Source organism: Peromyscus eremicus, chromosome 12 (assembly GCF_949786415.1).
Source record: "Peromyscus eremicus chromosome 12, PerEre_H2_v1, whole genome shotgun sequence".
NCBI lineage: Eukaryota > Metazoa > Chordata > Mammalia > Rodentia > Cricetidae > Peromyscus > Peromyscus eremicus.
In genome coordinates this window covers 65,570,372-65,587,128 of record NC_081428.1, presented here as the reverse complement: position 1 = coordinate 65,587,128, position 16,757 = coordinate 65,570,372, and the positions used below count along the sequence as shown (strand labels likewise).

The 16,757-nt window shown below is 40.6% G+C and overlaps 1 protein-coding gene across 1 annotated transcript in view; it reads right to left on the bottom strand.

The window, feature by feature from the left end:
- Window positions 1-16,262, bottom strand: part of Fgf12 (fibroblast growth factor 12) — a 533,458-nt gene extending 517,196 nt beyond the window's left edge. Inside the window, exons 1-2 of the mRNA XM_059277387.1 lie at window positions 16,153-16,262; window positions 15,832-15,978 (exon numbers count right to left, since the gene is read on the bottom strand). Coding sequence (XP_059133370.1) covers window positions 15,832-15,844 — 13 coding nt within the window. The 5' untranslated portion in view covers window positions 15,845-15,978; window positions 16,153-16,262. The remainder of the gene's footprint in view (window positions 1-15,831; window positions 15,979-16,152) is intronic.
- Between the last annotated feature and the right edge of the window lie 495 nt (window positions 16,263-16,757).

The following is a 16,757-nucleotide window of genomic DNA, read 5'->3' as shown; positions in this document are numbered from 1 at the left end:
ATGATGGATATGGATATGTATACATGTATGTACATATTGCTGCTGTGTGCTCTCAAGACACTGTAAACATGGGAACACTTGAAAAGGATGTCACAAAATGCCACATCCAAACTTTCTGGGGGCAACTGGTCCCTGCATTTGCAGCATGAATTTAAACTCAATCGATATTAACCTGTACAAGTGAAAACAGCTCTGGGTTTTTGTTTGTTTGTTTGTTTTGTTTTTTGTGGGGTTTTGGTGTTGTTGTTTAAAGCAGTGACCCTTTAACCTTTCAAAACAAAACAGTAGTGAGGACTGTGTGGTAGTATTGAACCATTCTCTTCCAGTGTTGCAGGATTTTGGACTCCCAAACCTACATGCAGAGCACACATGGATCTCATCAAAAATAGTGTTCTTTAATTCTCAGAGGTTCTTAAAATTAGTACTTACAGATTTCCAAGGCTCATAGTCATGCATTAGAATTTTTAATCGTATTAATAGACAGCTGGGCAGGAGGAAGGAAGATTGATATGACTTGGTAGGAAGAACATTAGTATAGGAATTTAAAAATCAAAGTTACAGTCCTGACTTCACCAAGAGTAGGTGACATGTTTCCCTTTGTCTCAGATGGACCAGGGAAAATGAAAACTCTGAAATCACCCCAAAGTCTCTCCTGGCCATAAAGAGTCTGGCAACACCTGGAAGTTACCAACTTGACTGATTTCCAATTGACAAGAAGGTTTTTATGAGAAATTATGGCTTTAATAATGAGAGTGGAGACACATTTCCAAACCTGAGTCTTGAAGTCGAAGTCAATCTCTGCCCTTTACACAGCCTCTAGCTGTGTTAACATTTTTACGATGTATTTGCTATAGTATATCGTTCGCCAACACCTAGCAGCATGTGTAGCTCTGGATGGGTATTCAGTTACTGGCTGTCACAAAGAAGGGATGAATGTGTCACAGGCAGGAAATTAAATAGTATTCAATACAGAGAAAGTAGAGCCCGTTGAAAACAATTTAGTTACTAAACTCATAAAAAAAAAGAAATCTTAAGACAAACAGAAAAGCCATCATAGTTCAATTTTTAGTCATGAAGATAATTTATTTACATAATCATAATAATGTTATTAGTAAATGCCTACCTAACCAAAATTACAGAGAAAGACCTGGAAGATGAAAGGATGGACAAGTTGCATTCTGGGGTGGCAATATGATATGGGAGCAAGGTGAAATCTTAAGAAGTGATTATTATTTAGGATATGGGAGTAAATATGAAATAATTCAAAGCAATTATTTCTATAAAGAAAAATGGGAGAAAGGTCAAGGAACTACTGTCTGTGAGAATAAACCTTCCATTATTGTGATAAAAATAGTGAGCCAATGGAAGAAAATGCAGAGGGGCCATTTCTACACTCAGGAGGCATTTCTGAAGGGTGAGTGTCCCAGGAGGCTGCTGCATACCCACCTTCTCCACTCAGACTTGAATCATTGGTCAACAGAGATCAAAAGAGCTTTGCTCAGAGAAAAGATCAAGCTGCCCTTGCCATCTGTCTAACCACTCTTAGAGTTCCAAGATGAAATCCCCTGATGACCGTCATTTGAAAAATCTTACTCATAAACCTTTCACCAGCCAGAGACCTCCTCTATACAAGGCACTATTTCAGCCCTCATTGAATGGGGCCATCTAGTTCAGCAGGATCTGCCTTCCTAGGATGGATTTATGACTTTGATGTGAGAGCCATACATTTGCAGAGTGACTCTTTTTTTGCTTTGTTGTTTTTTTTTGAGACAGGGTTTCTCTGTGTAGCCCTGGCTTTCCTGAAACTTGCTCTGTAGACCAGGCTAGCCTCAAACTCAGAGACCTGCCTTTCTCTGCCTCGAGTGCTTGGATTAAAGATGTGCACCACCACAGCCTGGCTTGCAGAATGACTCTTATATTGACTTAAAATGAAAGATGATGAGTACTAGTATTTCTTTGGAGTTCATTGAAACAGTCAGAGTTGGAGGTGTTGTTCAGGGGTAGACTATAAGCCTAACACTGCTAAAGACCCTGGGTTCATTCTCAGCACCACCAAAAAGGTTTTAAACATTGAGCAAGTCTGAATCCATCAGACTCAACAAAAGTCCAGGGCTATGACTTTGAACCAGAGGTTATATGGAGGCAGTTTTGAGATACAGTACTTAAAATAAATGGCAATGCTTTACTAAGTGACTATGGAAATAGGAGCTAAGCACTTTCAATATCTAATTTAATCTTTAAAACAGGTCAGTTAATAGTTATTAATATTAGTGTTTCTATCTCCATTTTGTGGATAGGAAAATCTGAAACAGTAAGATTAGGAATTTTGACCAATGTTGTCAGCTAGAATATAAGCACACAAAAACCAAGACTAGTTAGGCTCAGAAATTACTGTTAGCTTCTCTCTCTTCTTAAAATAACGGTCTTGTGACTATATAAACACACTACTGCAAGAGTGTGACTAAGATTGAACACAAACGTGCCACACAAAACCTTCATACACTTAAGAACAGAAGAATGTCATCAAATGCAGTTGCAACATGCAAGGATATTATTAGTCCTTGCCTAGTTTCAGTTCTGTGTCTAATCTTGAAACTTGCTAATTATTTACAGATGTTCAGAGAGTGATCATTTAAGCTTGATACATTCTGAAAGATTGTCTGGGCACTTCCCCAAAAATATTAGTCCAAAAGTTTCCATGTAAGTACTTTCGGAAGCCAGGAGTCACAGTGAGCAGAAAGGCAGCCGGAAGGTACCACAGCATTGATTGGTAGAAGTCACAGAGGGGAACTGTGGTTGGGACACTTCTGTTGGCCATGCCGATGTGCTCACTGGTATGCTTTGTCTTGTGCAGCAGATGTGTTCTTTAAATGCTACTGAATAATTGAAGCTTTATGATCTAAAAGACCCAAGAAATCTAATAGTTTTAAAGGTGATTATATCAATTAATGTTTTTGAAAGGTGAATGAAATCATAACCTACATTACATAATTTGTAACAGGCTTCCACAATTTACTTTCGACCTTTGCTTCATGATTCATCATTCCCTGCATCCTGTCCCCATCTCTCTGTGCATCCTGAATGCAAGAATTCTACATTTTCACCACTGTATTCAGCCCCTAAAAGAGTGCCCGGCAACCAGCACAGGTATCTGATGGATGAATGAACCAGACAATCTTTTACATCTTGGTTGCTATTGGTACAGTTAAGACCCCTCTACTGTGGTCTTTACTGCTCCTTCACCATAGGATGCTTTTCCAGTGTTCAAGTTCCATCCTTTCTATAAATGCCAACTTCTTCCCGGATTTGGACTTTTTCTCTTCATTTGTGCACATTATATTTCTATTATGTGGCATGATAACAGATGATACAAACCTTATTTTAGTCATTACTTCCAGAACAATCTATACAGAAGCTATATTGGTAAAAGCAAATTTAGAATTTAAATTTTCACATGTATTGCTAGCAGTCAGTTCTTTGTAAGTTTATGTTTGCCCATATCTCTAGTTGCTGACTTGAAATGTGTTTTTCAGATAAAATAAACTGTGACTTTTTTATTGCTAGTCCCAATAATAAGCAGAGTATATGGTAAAATGGTAGATAAATGGCCATCAGCCCAAAAGCTTGTGTAATTAACTATTGCTGCAATTTATTCACAATATGTAATACCGTTTACTCTTTTAAGCCATGCATGGCCTTCCATCGTGAGAATGTTACCCCAACCCCTTATTCTTGACCAGTCAGAAAAATAAACATCTATTTCTAGAGTCAAATCTAAGTGCAAGTCAATATTTGAGTAGGTTTTCTGTACCTATGGTTCTTAAAAATCAGTCCCTAGAGTAGCAGCAGTGTCCTCTGAGAAGTTCATAAATGAACATTCTCAAAGGTCCATCACAGACCATGCAATCAGACCCTCTGGGTATGGAGCCAGCATTGATTGGTAGAAGTCACAGAGGGGCAATCACGTCTTTGACCTAACCAACAGTGTTGACATTTTTTGCTCCAATAGTCAAGTTTACTCTCCTGGAGAAACAGAACTTCATCTAGGTCAGACAGTGAGAACAAGTTAATAAAATTCATATCCAAATATTAGTTGTCTGCCAGCTAAGGTCAACCACTGTTTGCTTTTAATGTATGATTTAAACCCGTGGGTCCTAACTATCTTATTAAATTACACCCCACAACTGCCTGGTAATCTAGTCATCCTAACCAAGAGGAAAGTGAATGAAATTGAGTTATGCATAGTACTGGCAAAAACTAACAGAAACTTCGAGAATCAGCTGTTGAAAGGAAGGGATGGAGGAATGTAACCAAGCTAGTCCATTGCAGCTGGTACCTAGGTAGGATAGAGGGTCAGTGATAAATGAAGAAAAGATAATGGCATGGAGATTATAAAGGCCCCGGCTTCCAGCATCAGCTAACAACCCCATTTGCATCAGAAGTGTTCACCCACAGTGGTGCACAGAATGCCAGAGGACATATCCAGTTCTATGCTAAGGGGTTAACAGGATGATGGGGCTCTTCAGCCTCAAAGAAACAGATGATAAAAGTAACAGCAAAAACGACAAACACAAGCCATCATTGAGTTCTGGCTTTAGTTTGGCTCTTGACATCTTTTCCTTCCTGACACCATTAATTTTGAAAGAAATTCCTTAAACAAATTAGAGGGAAAGACATGGAACTATGCCTTTACTGGGTTAGAGGGACTAAAAAATTGTTAGTGCTATGTGTGACTTCCAGTCTTGTGGCTGTCCTACCATACAACGACCTTCTCAGATAAGCCATGCAGCTATGCAGTATGGGGGTTAGAAAGATGGTCCAGCCCTTGCTTAATTAAGCCACTGGAGTTGAAACCAATTTAAAATATGTAAGAGTACCAGGTTCCTTCTTGAACTCACCTGAGAGCCAGCAGGAGCTCCCAATAACACTTCAAGTCTGGCTGGTCTTGGCTCAGGGCTTATGTGTGCATATAGTCACAAATGCTGTTTTTTGGTTTTTGGTTGTTTTTTTTCCATACTTACTATCATATCACCTGTATTTCTGATCATAATTCACATTCACAAGCATGTTAACAGCCACTGAATATATAACTATCTTGCACTCTTTGGGTAAGTAGGAAGTTCAGTTTATTAGCCATAAAGGAAGCAGATACTGGATGCCCTGAAGGTTAGTAAAATCTATAGGTGCACAGCTGGACTGTTTTTTCTTTAATGGAAGAAAGGTGAGTGTCATACCAGACTAGAGCAAAGTACACCTAAGATTCAGTAGTGTTTGAGGTCGCAGACTCTGACACTAGTCCACATCCCAGTAGCTTTGTGGGTTAAAATGTAAACTATCTATCATCACTGTGCTTGAGTTTCCCAGCCTATAAACTATGAATGACATGAGATCGCTGTGAAGATTAAATGGGACAGTGTGTAAAGTACAGTGCCTAATCCATAGTAAAAGCTATAGAAACCTCTTTTCAAAAGGCAGTGATCTTTTCAAGTGTCCCCTCGATGTCTGGCATGAACAGGGTGTAAAGCCATGAGGCATAAAGAAAGAGATTTGGTAAAGTTTAAATAAATCTATTCAACAGCCTATAACCGAGCCTGATACTGACTATGCCATGCTTAGGCTGTAATAAATTATCTAGATTGCTAGAATATCTGAAAAAGAATAAAAATCCACTCATGGTTTGGTTCCTACCCCAATCATACCACCCTTCGCACATTTCAATGTATATTTGTCCATATATACTGCTTGCTCCTGCTGTCAGGGCACATGCCCACAAATACTGCTTTCATAGCCACCATTATCTCTCAAGTATTCCTGATCACAATCTTGTTTTCAAACACCTTAAAGCTGTTAAATATTTTGCTTTCATCCTTTGCATAACTAAGGAATTCAGTTTAATTATCAATCCATTCTACTAAATAGGTATCAACTGGAAACGACAATACTTCTGTCTTGAAGGATCAGCAGAGGTCTGAGTGTTGCAAGAGACACCTATGGTTTCCAAATTATCTAAAGACAAAAGAACTGAGTGTGTTTGGTTTTGAATAATGCATCTCTAATGACTGTAACTAAAGGAAAGTCAAATCTCCTGCCTGTAACAGGAGTAAAGCACTCAGCACAGAGTGCTTGGCGTGATTGTTACTTCTGCCTTTTCTCAGTGGATGGGGTGCTTGTTAGGTCTCGAAGAGGGAAGATACTATATCAACTTCACATAATAAAATAATCTTAATTGTAAGAAGTATACATAGGATGATTTTTTTAAAAAGAGCTTATAAAACATAACGCCAAAGCTGCTGAGCAAAAATGCTACCACATTAGCTAAAGGCAAGAAGGAATGAGCAACCAACCATAACCATAAAACAAGCTTCTCCTGTTTTCTCTACACAACTCCACAAATGCCAGTTCTCACAATTCCTCAGATTCAAAGACTCCCACCTCTGTGCTCCTTTGCTTCAGAGATGAAGGGCAAAGTGAAAGAAAGAAATGACCACATCAAACTCCCATAATGAGTTGAGACACGAATCAGGATTCAAATCTAGACCTCCAAATTTCCAAGTCACGGCAATTTCCACAGGTCTCCATAAATAATCCATCAGTACAAATTCATGTTCATATCACACATAAAGCTAAATGTTATGTCCCAAGCCAAGAGATGTCCCCAACAAGCTCATGGTTCCAGCAGGTACCACTATTTTAAAGGCTGTGGAACCTGTAGGGTAGGGTTTGCTGTGGAGGGTACATCACTAGGGTAGGTCTTTGAGAAGTATACCACTCCCTGGCTCCAGATGCACTCTCTGCTTTCTGGACTGTGCCTGATCCCAACTGTTCACACTCTTCCCGCTGCCTCAGATGATGTCATTGCTATCCCCTCATGCCTTCCTCATCGTGACTGGCAGAGATTCTTATGAAACTGTGAGCTGAAATAAAGCCTTCCTCAAGAAAGCTGTTTCTGTACGGTATTTTGCTCTTATCAACATAAAAGTAACTAATATTCCAAATGATAATTCCACCAGGCTTAGTGCTGTCCCACTCAGAACAAAATCAATTATCAACCCAGCTACATGACCAAAAGCTCAGTCTTTAAAATTATTACCTAAAAAAAGCTGGCTTAGGGCTGGGCGTGGTGGCACATGTCTTTAATCTCTGGAGGCAGAGACAGGTGGATTTCTGTGTCTCCATGGATAGCCTCGTCTACACAGTGAGTTCCAGGCCAGCTGCGGCTACATAGTAAGAGTTTGCTTGAAAAAAAAATACTAGCTCAACATTGGACCTTTAAAATCAATGTGGTTATTTGGACTACAATCCACTAAGTTTCATTTCTGTAGAAAGCACACATAGGGATCAAAACAGAACATTAGAAAGCTGATGTTTCTCTATAATAAGAGAGTGAAAATGGGAAGAAAGAGGAAGAGGAGGAGGAAGAAGAGGAAGAGAGAGTGGGAGAGGAGTGGAGGAGTGGGGACGAAGGCAGGAAGGTTGGTTCAGGACACTGAGATTTATAAAGGGTTTTTTTTTTTTTCTCCAAAGGTCCTTTGTGAGATAAGTAGAGGAAGTAGAACTTGAACACAGGACTTCTGGTTTGTTCCATCAGAACACATAACATGTTTGCTCTACACCCCTATGTACCAAACCCAGTAATATAACCTCAGCATCCCACCAGTATGTATAACCCAGTTTTCAAAACTCAACCTCAGGACATCTAACACAGTGGTTCTCAAAAATGCTGCCCATTGATCCACCCCACCCATCATCTGACACTGAGAGCCAGGTGCTGATGGTCCCTGTGCTGGCTCCGCCTCCCTCCCTCGGGTTATCGAGAACCTTCCTGTGTTTGCGTCACCGCTTTGCCTGCTGATGCGGATGCTGACGGAGGGCCTGTAGGTAAAAATCCCCACATCATCTTATTTTGAATTTGCAGGCTCACAAATAAAGCATGATTTGCAGACTCTTTCTCCTTGACACACAGCAAATATTTCTTCCTTAAATCCTAGAGAAATGACAACACAGAACTGAACTAAATTCAGGTTCAAGTGGTACTGGAAATGGTAAAAGTATTTTGAAATGCCAAAGGAGCCTTTGGAAAGGGGGTTTCAAATTTCCCAGATTTTTCACTCCCAATTAGAGGGATCGTATAAAAGATGTTTTGTGGTTATCTTATTTATACAATTTAGAATGTGAATGAAAATTGGAGCAAAAAAAAACCCAACAATTTAATATGTTTTGAGGCCAGAAACATATCTACATTTTCCAGTTTCCAAATAGTGGGAGAGAAATCTCTCAGTGTGCCTTGTACTGAGGTCTGTTTGGTCTATTTGAACACAGTCAGTATTTGAGGCTCTGAAACACACCTGACTGCTTCTCATGGGTGATAATTGTAGGAGCAGGGAAGATTCCAGGAGGTAGAGATTGGAATAGCTGCCTCTTCTTACCTATTTGCTACAGAAAAGTTTTTTGTATTTGGTGACCCTTCGAATAGCCTGTAAAAGTTTCTGGATTTTTTTCTGCTGTCTATCCCTTTGGGTTGTTTGTCTGGCTGAACACAAACAGAACAGAAATAAAGCCCATGAGCCCATGTCTGTAGGACCAGCCATAGGGATGTTAAGACAGGACCTTCATGAGTTTAAGGCCAGCCTAAGTGAAAAATAACTTCCTTTATGTAGTGTAAAGCCCTTTTCAATGAAATGTGCTCATCACTTGAATCCTCAGTGATGAAGTCTCTTTTAGGTAAACATCCAACCAGGTTACACGCTAGTGAAAAAGGAAAAGATCTGAGAAAGGACAACAGGTGTCCTTTTGGACTTCTGCCAAGGTACCATCAGTTGCGTCACAGAGGCTAAGGAGCTTAACTTCTCTAGGTGAGAACCTCACATTTGTGAGGAGAAAAAAAAGGGGACCTTAAAATGTAATGGGGGAGATGAGAAAAATTAAAATTAGTCTATACGCATAGGTCCTAGAAAAACCATAACCTGTCCTGTAAGCAAGGATGCTAATAGGATGAATGACATGTCTTCTTAGCCTCAGTTTCTTGTCATTTGTTTTACATTTTTATTTTTTATCCCAACCTTATAACAGAGGAAGCAAATCTTCCTTTGCTGTCCATGTTCTCTTTAACCCTAAGGAATGATTTTAAAAAATCAAGGCAGGAGCCCTACAGTGTTCCTGGTTAACACAGTTACTGGCTCTAGTTCCATAAGAACCACCATGCCACTTCCCTATCACACACCTACCTTCCTGAGTACTTCACTAACAGCTGAGTACCATGTACCCTGGGTGCCCTGTGGCTACTGTGTGAGAAAACCTGCTGGTGCAGAATTTACACACTGTTTTAAACCCATTCAATGGATATTCGACCTCATGTAGCTCCAACTACAACCAACCTACAAAAATGTTACATAACTACCCCAAAACAAAGTCCTAGAGCATCAGTAGTAACTTAATAACAAATTCAGGTATTTCAGAAAAGTTCACATTACAAATGTACTGGGGTGTGTGGCTCAATGGTGGCCCATGGTTAGCTTGAGTGAGGCCTGGGTTCTATCCCAACACCCTAGATAAACACATGGAATTTATTAAGTAAATAAAGTAGAATATGCACAAAAGTAGCCCCTTTGCTACATGAAGCCTTTGTGGAAGTCAGTGAGGATTACTTGGTAAATATCTATGCAGCGTACTTGCTGCTAATTCCACAAAGACAAACTGTACTTTATAATTCTGATACTGTGGGATGGAGGTGGGGATGGGTATATGGGGTCTTGTTTTATAAAGAAACAAACTAGACTTCCAATGCTCTGTTATGTCTATGAAATGAAGTCAAAGCATGTAATCATGGAGCTCTAAAGCAGATACCATACAAAGACCTTTGCAAAACCACAAAATGTCTCATGATGTTATTTACAGCCATTAATATGCAGTAAATTCAGAAACCAATGGTAATAAATGTGATAAGTCACTATTAGTCACTTAGTGGGCACAAGAAGCCTGTCTAGGGATGGAGATATATCTCAGAGGGTAGGGATACTTGCCACCAAGGCTGACAGGTTATCTTTTGAGCTGCACATATACATAGCATACGTGTGCATACACACACACACAGACAGACACACAGATAGGTAGGTAGGTAGACAGACAGACAGACAGATAGATATAGATATAGATATAGATATAGATATAGATATAGATAATAACATAACACCAATCTAATAGTGTCAGCAGTTCACAAGCTTGAAAGAATAAAAATGTAGGGCTAAGAAAGTGGCCACCCCTGGACAATTGCTGAGGATAATAAATCTGCTAATGACTGCTTAAGTCATACAATCCATTCCCAGCTAGGCAGCTGGTCAGCTGGAACCGCTTTCAGAAGAGAACACAACATAGTTGGTGTTCACATGTTCTCCCACACAGTGACTTTTCTTTTGAAGAAACCAAGGTAGAAACCAAAGGAAGGCATTACAGTGGTGGAACATTCAGTCTTCTCTCAGGGTCTCTAATTACAGTAGAACTCCCCCATTCTAGCCTCCTGGGTAGCCTACAAGGACTCGGAAAGATGAATGGAGCAGTAGCGTGTCTAAAATAAACAACTCCAGAGCCTGCTTGTGGATCCCAGCTGCAAGCGCAGAGAATGGGAGTCAGGACACACATCTCCAACCCTGCACTGAGCCATATGCCTGGAACAACATGGCAATTCAGCAAGCATTTGAATCAAATGAGCCAGACGCTCTATACTACTTAAAAATCTTGAGTCCCAGAAAGGCCAAGAGATCTGTTCAAAGTTAACACCCCTAGAACTGGGCAAGAATCTGTACATCCTACACCCAGTACCTATTCTACCACCTTATATATTAGGTGTGACTTCTCCTACCACAATGATCTCTCTGGTTCTTATTGGTATTTAATGAGGAAGCAACTTTTCACAAAATGACTTTCCAGTTCTCCTAAGCTAAGGACTGCAAAAGCATTTCCTTTCTCCTCCAGAGGGCATGAGCAAGTCTGTTGGGAAAACGAGTTGGTTTCCTGCCTTCTGTGCTCTGGTATCAAACTGATGCTTCGGAGTGCCCTTGTGAGATGTCAGCTTTCTCTCTCCCGGGTTATAATCATCTCAACACATGAAAGTGGTGCTTAAGACTACTGTCTGTTTGACTCAGCATGTAAAAACCAGCGTCCCTGCCATGGAAAGTAAAGCATGTTTCCTGAGATGGTCTCCAGGGTATTTATGCTGAAATGTTAAAGGCTCAAGAAGGCTCACCAATCTATTATTAGCAAAGTCATGGGGTAGGAGAACAAGGTGTGTAAGATCAATGATTATATCTTTGTTTTTGTTACCTAGGCAGAGTCTCAAGTAGCCCAGGCTGGCCTCAAATTACTATATTGTAGAGGCTATCAAACTCCTGATTCTCCTGTCGCTATTCCCTGCATGCTGGAATTATAGCTATGAGCTATCACACTTAGTTTTCTTTTAGATTTTCAGAACTAAGCATGGTGGGCACATAGTAGGGACTCATTATTTGTTTATATAAATATCATTCTATTGCTGGTGTAAGGAATACACCATATTAAAGGTATTTCAGCTGTGTAGAGCACTCTATTTAAAAAAAAAAAAAAGCCATTAAACACAGCGGTCAGGAAAGACAGTGCCGAACAGTGGCATCAAAGAACGGAACAAAGATGAAATACAGCGGAAGCATCCTGCACTCTGCTAAGATGCATCCTGGCTTAAGCAGTCTAGTACCATCATTTAACCAGAGGGTAATAGCAGTAACGTAACAGGAGTTCAAAGTGAACTTAGGGAATAAATGTTCAAAATTAACTGGGGGCTGGAAGTAAATGGCTAGAGTAAGAACAGAGGGAGTTCTTAAAAGTAAGTCTGTTTAGGGTTCAAATCACAAGCCAAAGGCTTTTTTTCCCACTTTTCCCCAAAGCCAACAGAGGTCTAGGACCTGGCCACACACCTGTAATGACCACACAGAATGGATGATCTCAATCAAAGCTTCTCCACTAAGTTATCCTGTGTGCAGATGCTTGCAGTTACAATCTGCTTTCCACAATTGAGATACATGGTTCTGAGACTTTAACACACATACAAACGATCGTACGATTTTTCTGGAATCTAGGTTTGAATCATAAATCTGGAGAAAGCCTGATATTCAGCACCTTAAACAAGCTCTGGGGTGATGTTCATGTGCCTGAAATGTAGACCAACAGTGGTGAGGTCTGAGATCAATGGTTGTTGGCTGGCTAGTAGCATCACTTGGAGGGTGTAGTGGTTTGGATGAGAATGGCCCCCATAGACTTTTAGATAGTTGAGTGCTTGGTCCACAGCTAGTAGAACTATCCAGGAAGGATTAAGGGGTGTGGCCTTGTTGGAGGAGGTGTGTCACTGGGGGAGATGGGCTATAAGGTATCAAAAGCCCATGCCATTCCCTTTTAGTGCCCTCCCTTTCTCTCTTGCCCTTTCTTTTGCCTCTGATCATAGTTATGTGTATGCTCTCTGCTACTGCTCCAGAATCATATCTCTCTGTTGCCAAGCTCCCTGTCATGATGATTATGGATTCACCCTCTGAAACCATAAGCAAGTCCCGATCAAGTGCTTTCTTTAGTAAGCTGTTTTTGTCTTGATGTCTCTTCACAACAATAGAAAAGTAACTAAGACAGAGTAAGTTTACTTTATTTTGTTTTGTTTTAAAGAACTATGCACAGATCCCTCCCCACAACCAGTTAAGCTGAATCTCAAGAAGTGCAGCCTAAGCCTCTCTATATAGAAAAAGTTCTACAGGTGTTTTTATAGGTAACATGCATGAAGTTGAGAATCTAAGCAAAGAAAAAAGTGATACAATCAGGAGAAGGGGAAACAGAAGAGAAACACAAGCTACCTTTAAATCGTTGCTCCTGAAACTTTATCCTGAATACAAACTACCTGGGGTTTTATTGAAATCAGTCTGTTCAATAGGCCTAGAGGAAAAAAAAAAAAAAGACGAGCCTCCTGCAGTACTAAATGTATCTGCAAACAACGATTTATCATCCAGCACCTAGATGAGTGGTTCTCAAACACATTGCACCTGAGACATTAAAAAAAAAAAAAAAAAAAAAAAAAGTGCACCTCTTTGTTCCAATCCAACATTCTAATTAACTGTTTTGGCTAGGACCCTGCATGTGAATGTTTATGAAGCATACCAAGAGGTTCTGGAGTGTAAAAAAGTTTCTGAACCACAAGTTTAAATGTTAAAAGTTTACATTATTTGAGCGGCTCTAGTCCTCGGCACCAGTGAGGCACAATTTCCGTCAAAGTTACTCCAAACACATCCAACTCAGTCTTTGAGACAATGTAATTACCACGATACACAAAGATCCTTGAAGTTGACTCTGAACTGAACTACTTTCCTCTTTATCCTGGAAGACAGGAAGTGATGTAAAGTAGTAAGGGAGGAAGTAGAACTGATCTTACTTGTGAGTAAGGGAGTTACTCAGAGGGCTGCTTGGCTAGTCTGCTTTTCAAACAGCAGAGGTAATGTGAAGGTTGCCTGACGCTCGTGACAGGATTCACGTCTAAACGGGACATTCAACTGTTTTCTGGTATGGAAAACTATTGCACAGTCAAATGAATCCTGTGATGATTCTTTGACTCTTTTTAAAATTAGTTCCAATACTTACGTTTAATAACATTTTCCTATAATTACACTTGAATTTATTAGGGGGAAGAAGTTACACAGCATAAAAAAATGAAATATGTTCCAACTAGAATGGAATACAGATGCAACTACCCATTAATATGCTCCTTTCCCCTTCTAGAATAAACATTTAAAGTTAGCTGCAGGGATTTTTTTTTTTTTTTAGAATGATACTTGCATTGACTTAAAAAGTATTAGTGTCAGCATGATTGATAATTGGGCAGCTCAGCTTTGTAAAGTCCAGGAATTAAAATTCATCAAGACTTTCATTTGCTCCTTTGTTACAAGTAATTATGAACCCTCTGCAAAATGACCACAATATTGGCTCGTAGCAAGAGTTATCGTCGCCTTTTTAACAGAGCTGTGATCCACTGTATCACTGTTGTCTGACTTAACATAGAACTTTTGGCCCAGTTCCTCCCAGGTCTATTTCTGAAATTCCGTCTCCCTTCTGAATTCCCCAGACTGGAAGCAAGGCTGGAAGTCTACTGTTATTATTAGGCAATATAAACCACCCGGAACTCTGAGAAGCAGGCAGCATTCCCTATAGGCAATAAAAGAAAATACAAAATATTGCTGAGAGATACATCTTCATTTTACAATTATGGGCCAATAATTGCTGTATAAATTAAAGGCAAAATGTTACCAAGAACCATTGCCAAATAACCAGATTTAATGGCCAAATACCAGGTGTCGTCTAAGCAGAAAAACAGTTTCATAGTAAAATGATACTCTCTGTTGCTAACTCTATGTTCAAGAAATGTTTAACTAACTGGAATATTATATTAATCTCTGATTTAAGAAAGATTGGATTTTCATTTTAAAAATGGATTTTGTAATATGCATAATTTTGTAAATATGTATATTTAGAGAAATGGATTTTTTTCTCTATATGTACATTGTCAGACAAGGAAATGCCCACCAACATGTCGCAAGAATAATTTGCCCCATCTGAAAGCTTCCAGCTAATCTTTATCCACATCACTTCAGTTCTTCCTACAGTGCTTACCCTAGATATAAATATGACAAAACATACTAATTAAATACTCAAAAAAAAAAAAAACCTGTACTGGGCAGATAGCTGCTATCATCAACACTCTAGTTTTATTAATCAGCCCAGAAATAGGTAGTTCAACACCACTCCCTGAGCCTAAGTACATTGCCACAGTGACTGACATTCTGGTTAAAAATAAAACCTTGCTTCAAATATAGCTTCTCCAGTTCTGGGTAATGAATATAGTTTCATAAAAGTTGACATCATTTCTCTGGTTTCACCAGAATTAAATACATCCTATAATATCCCTACTGGGTATCTGGCCATATCACTCAGGGTCCTCACAACCTAGTGGGCATTTTAAGGAGGGGACGAGACCTGTATAGATGAGGGTAAAGTCCAAATGACATCCAAACTTACAATTTAATGGTTGCTTTGTTTATATGCATTCGATATGCCAACCAGAAGTTGATTACCACAGTTCATGTAGCAGTTGGTGGGTGTACATTTTGTAGATTTGCTTATGAGGGGAATTTTAATGTGTACATGTCCAAAACTAGTGAACGGCATCGCGCCCAAAAGAGCCAAGCAGTACTTCCGTACCCTGATCTTCTTAGAGGTCAGTTCCTGTGCACGCCGTTTCAAATAGATACAATTTTTTATCTGTTACCCATTCAAAATGCAGTCGAATGTGGTCATACACACCCAGAAACACCATGTTTATAGGGTGGGGTGGAGAAATTCAAACATTTTTTTAGCAATGCATTATTGGATATCAGCTATAAATGTGCCCATCAGCAAATCCTAAAGCAAACAGAATAGATTTATTCCAGCCCATCCATTATACGGAAAAGAAATCGTTTTACCAACACATCTTTCCTCCCCCTCCATTTTGGGAGGGTATCTTCTCCATCTCACCCGCCCCCCCCGAGGGGGGGGGAAACTCATCCTACTTCACTACGCAACTGATGGGAGTATTAAACATTGGCTTCCACACGCGGTGGGAGTTAGTGGCCTTCTCGCCACGTTCCCGCTGCTGCAACGGACACAGCATATCCTCCTCCTATCGACCTGGTGCGATGCTCCTCCCGCTCCGGAGCACTGCAGTCCCCTCGCCGAGGGCTGCCCTGGACACAAGCACATGCAGCGGGAAGTGCCCCGATGGGGACAGCCACATACCTTTGCTCTCCATTTCGGTCCCTTTAGAGTGCTGGGAAGTTCAATGGAAGTTGGCAGGAAGATGTGGGCCCGCTTCAGATCCCCAAATCTGGAAAGGCAGTCTGATGATTTCGCCGCCCCGTACTTCCTTCTTTCCCTTCAGGCTTCCTGAAAGATGGGATTTCTTAAACCTTGAAGCTGCGATCAGCTACCAAAGGACACTTAGCAGCAGCAGATTGCTTCTACGGGGGTTAGGTTGCTATGCATATCTGCTACTGAAAAGCATTCACAGGGCCGCTTGGAATTGTATTATTATTATTTTTTTTTTTTTTTTTTTTTTACCTGAGTCTGGAAGCTGCAAGCAGGAGCTGTCCTCGGAGCGTGGTGCTGCAGGTGTAGTGACAGATCATCCCACTTTGCTCTGGATGTACAGCAGATTTGCATGGGCGCTGGCACGCATGCGCAGGTCTTCCCCCTCCCTTTTTCACCGCCTCCCGCTCCCCCACCCGCCTTGGCTTCTCTCCCCAATAAGGTCCTCAGTATCCCAGCCCGAAATCAGTAGCATTCGGTCACAGGAAAGCGCTGCTAAAAATAAACACCGGACCGGATTTTCCCCTGCAAACTAGAAAATGGATTGGACTGGAACGGCGCATCAATCCCTTCCGATTTTCCCGGACTGCTTACTGAAGCTCTAGAGGAGGCTGGGGTGTCTGAGCTGAGCATGCCGCCCTCCCCAAAGCAGAGGGATTTACGAATCCTGCTTAGTGGTCATGATGTGGGCTTCTCTTGGTTGCTGCAGTAACTTCTCAGGTGTCTGCCTCCCCTCTTCTCCCTTCAGACTTCCGACATCGTCCCCCACCCCCCACCCCCGTGATTATTTGTTTTGCCTCTCAGGTGGAGTGGCAGGAGTTCGGGGCTGTGGTACTTTAGCATCCTCCCTTTTATGT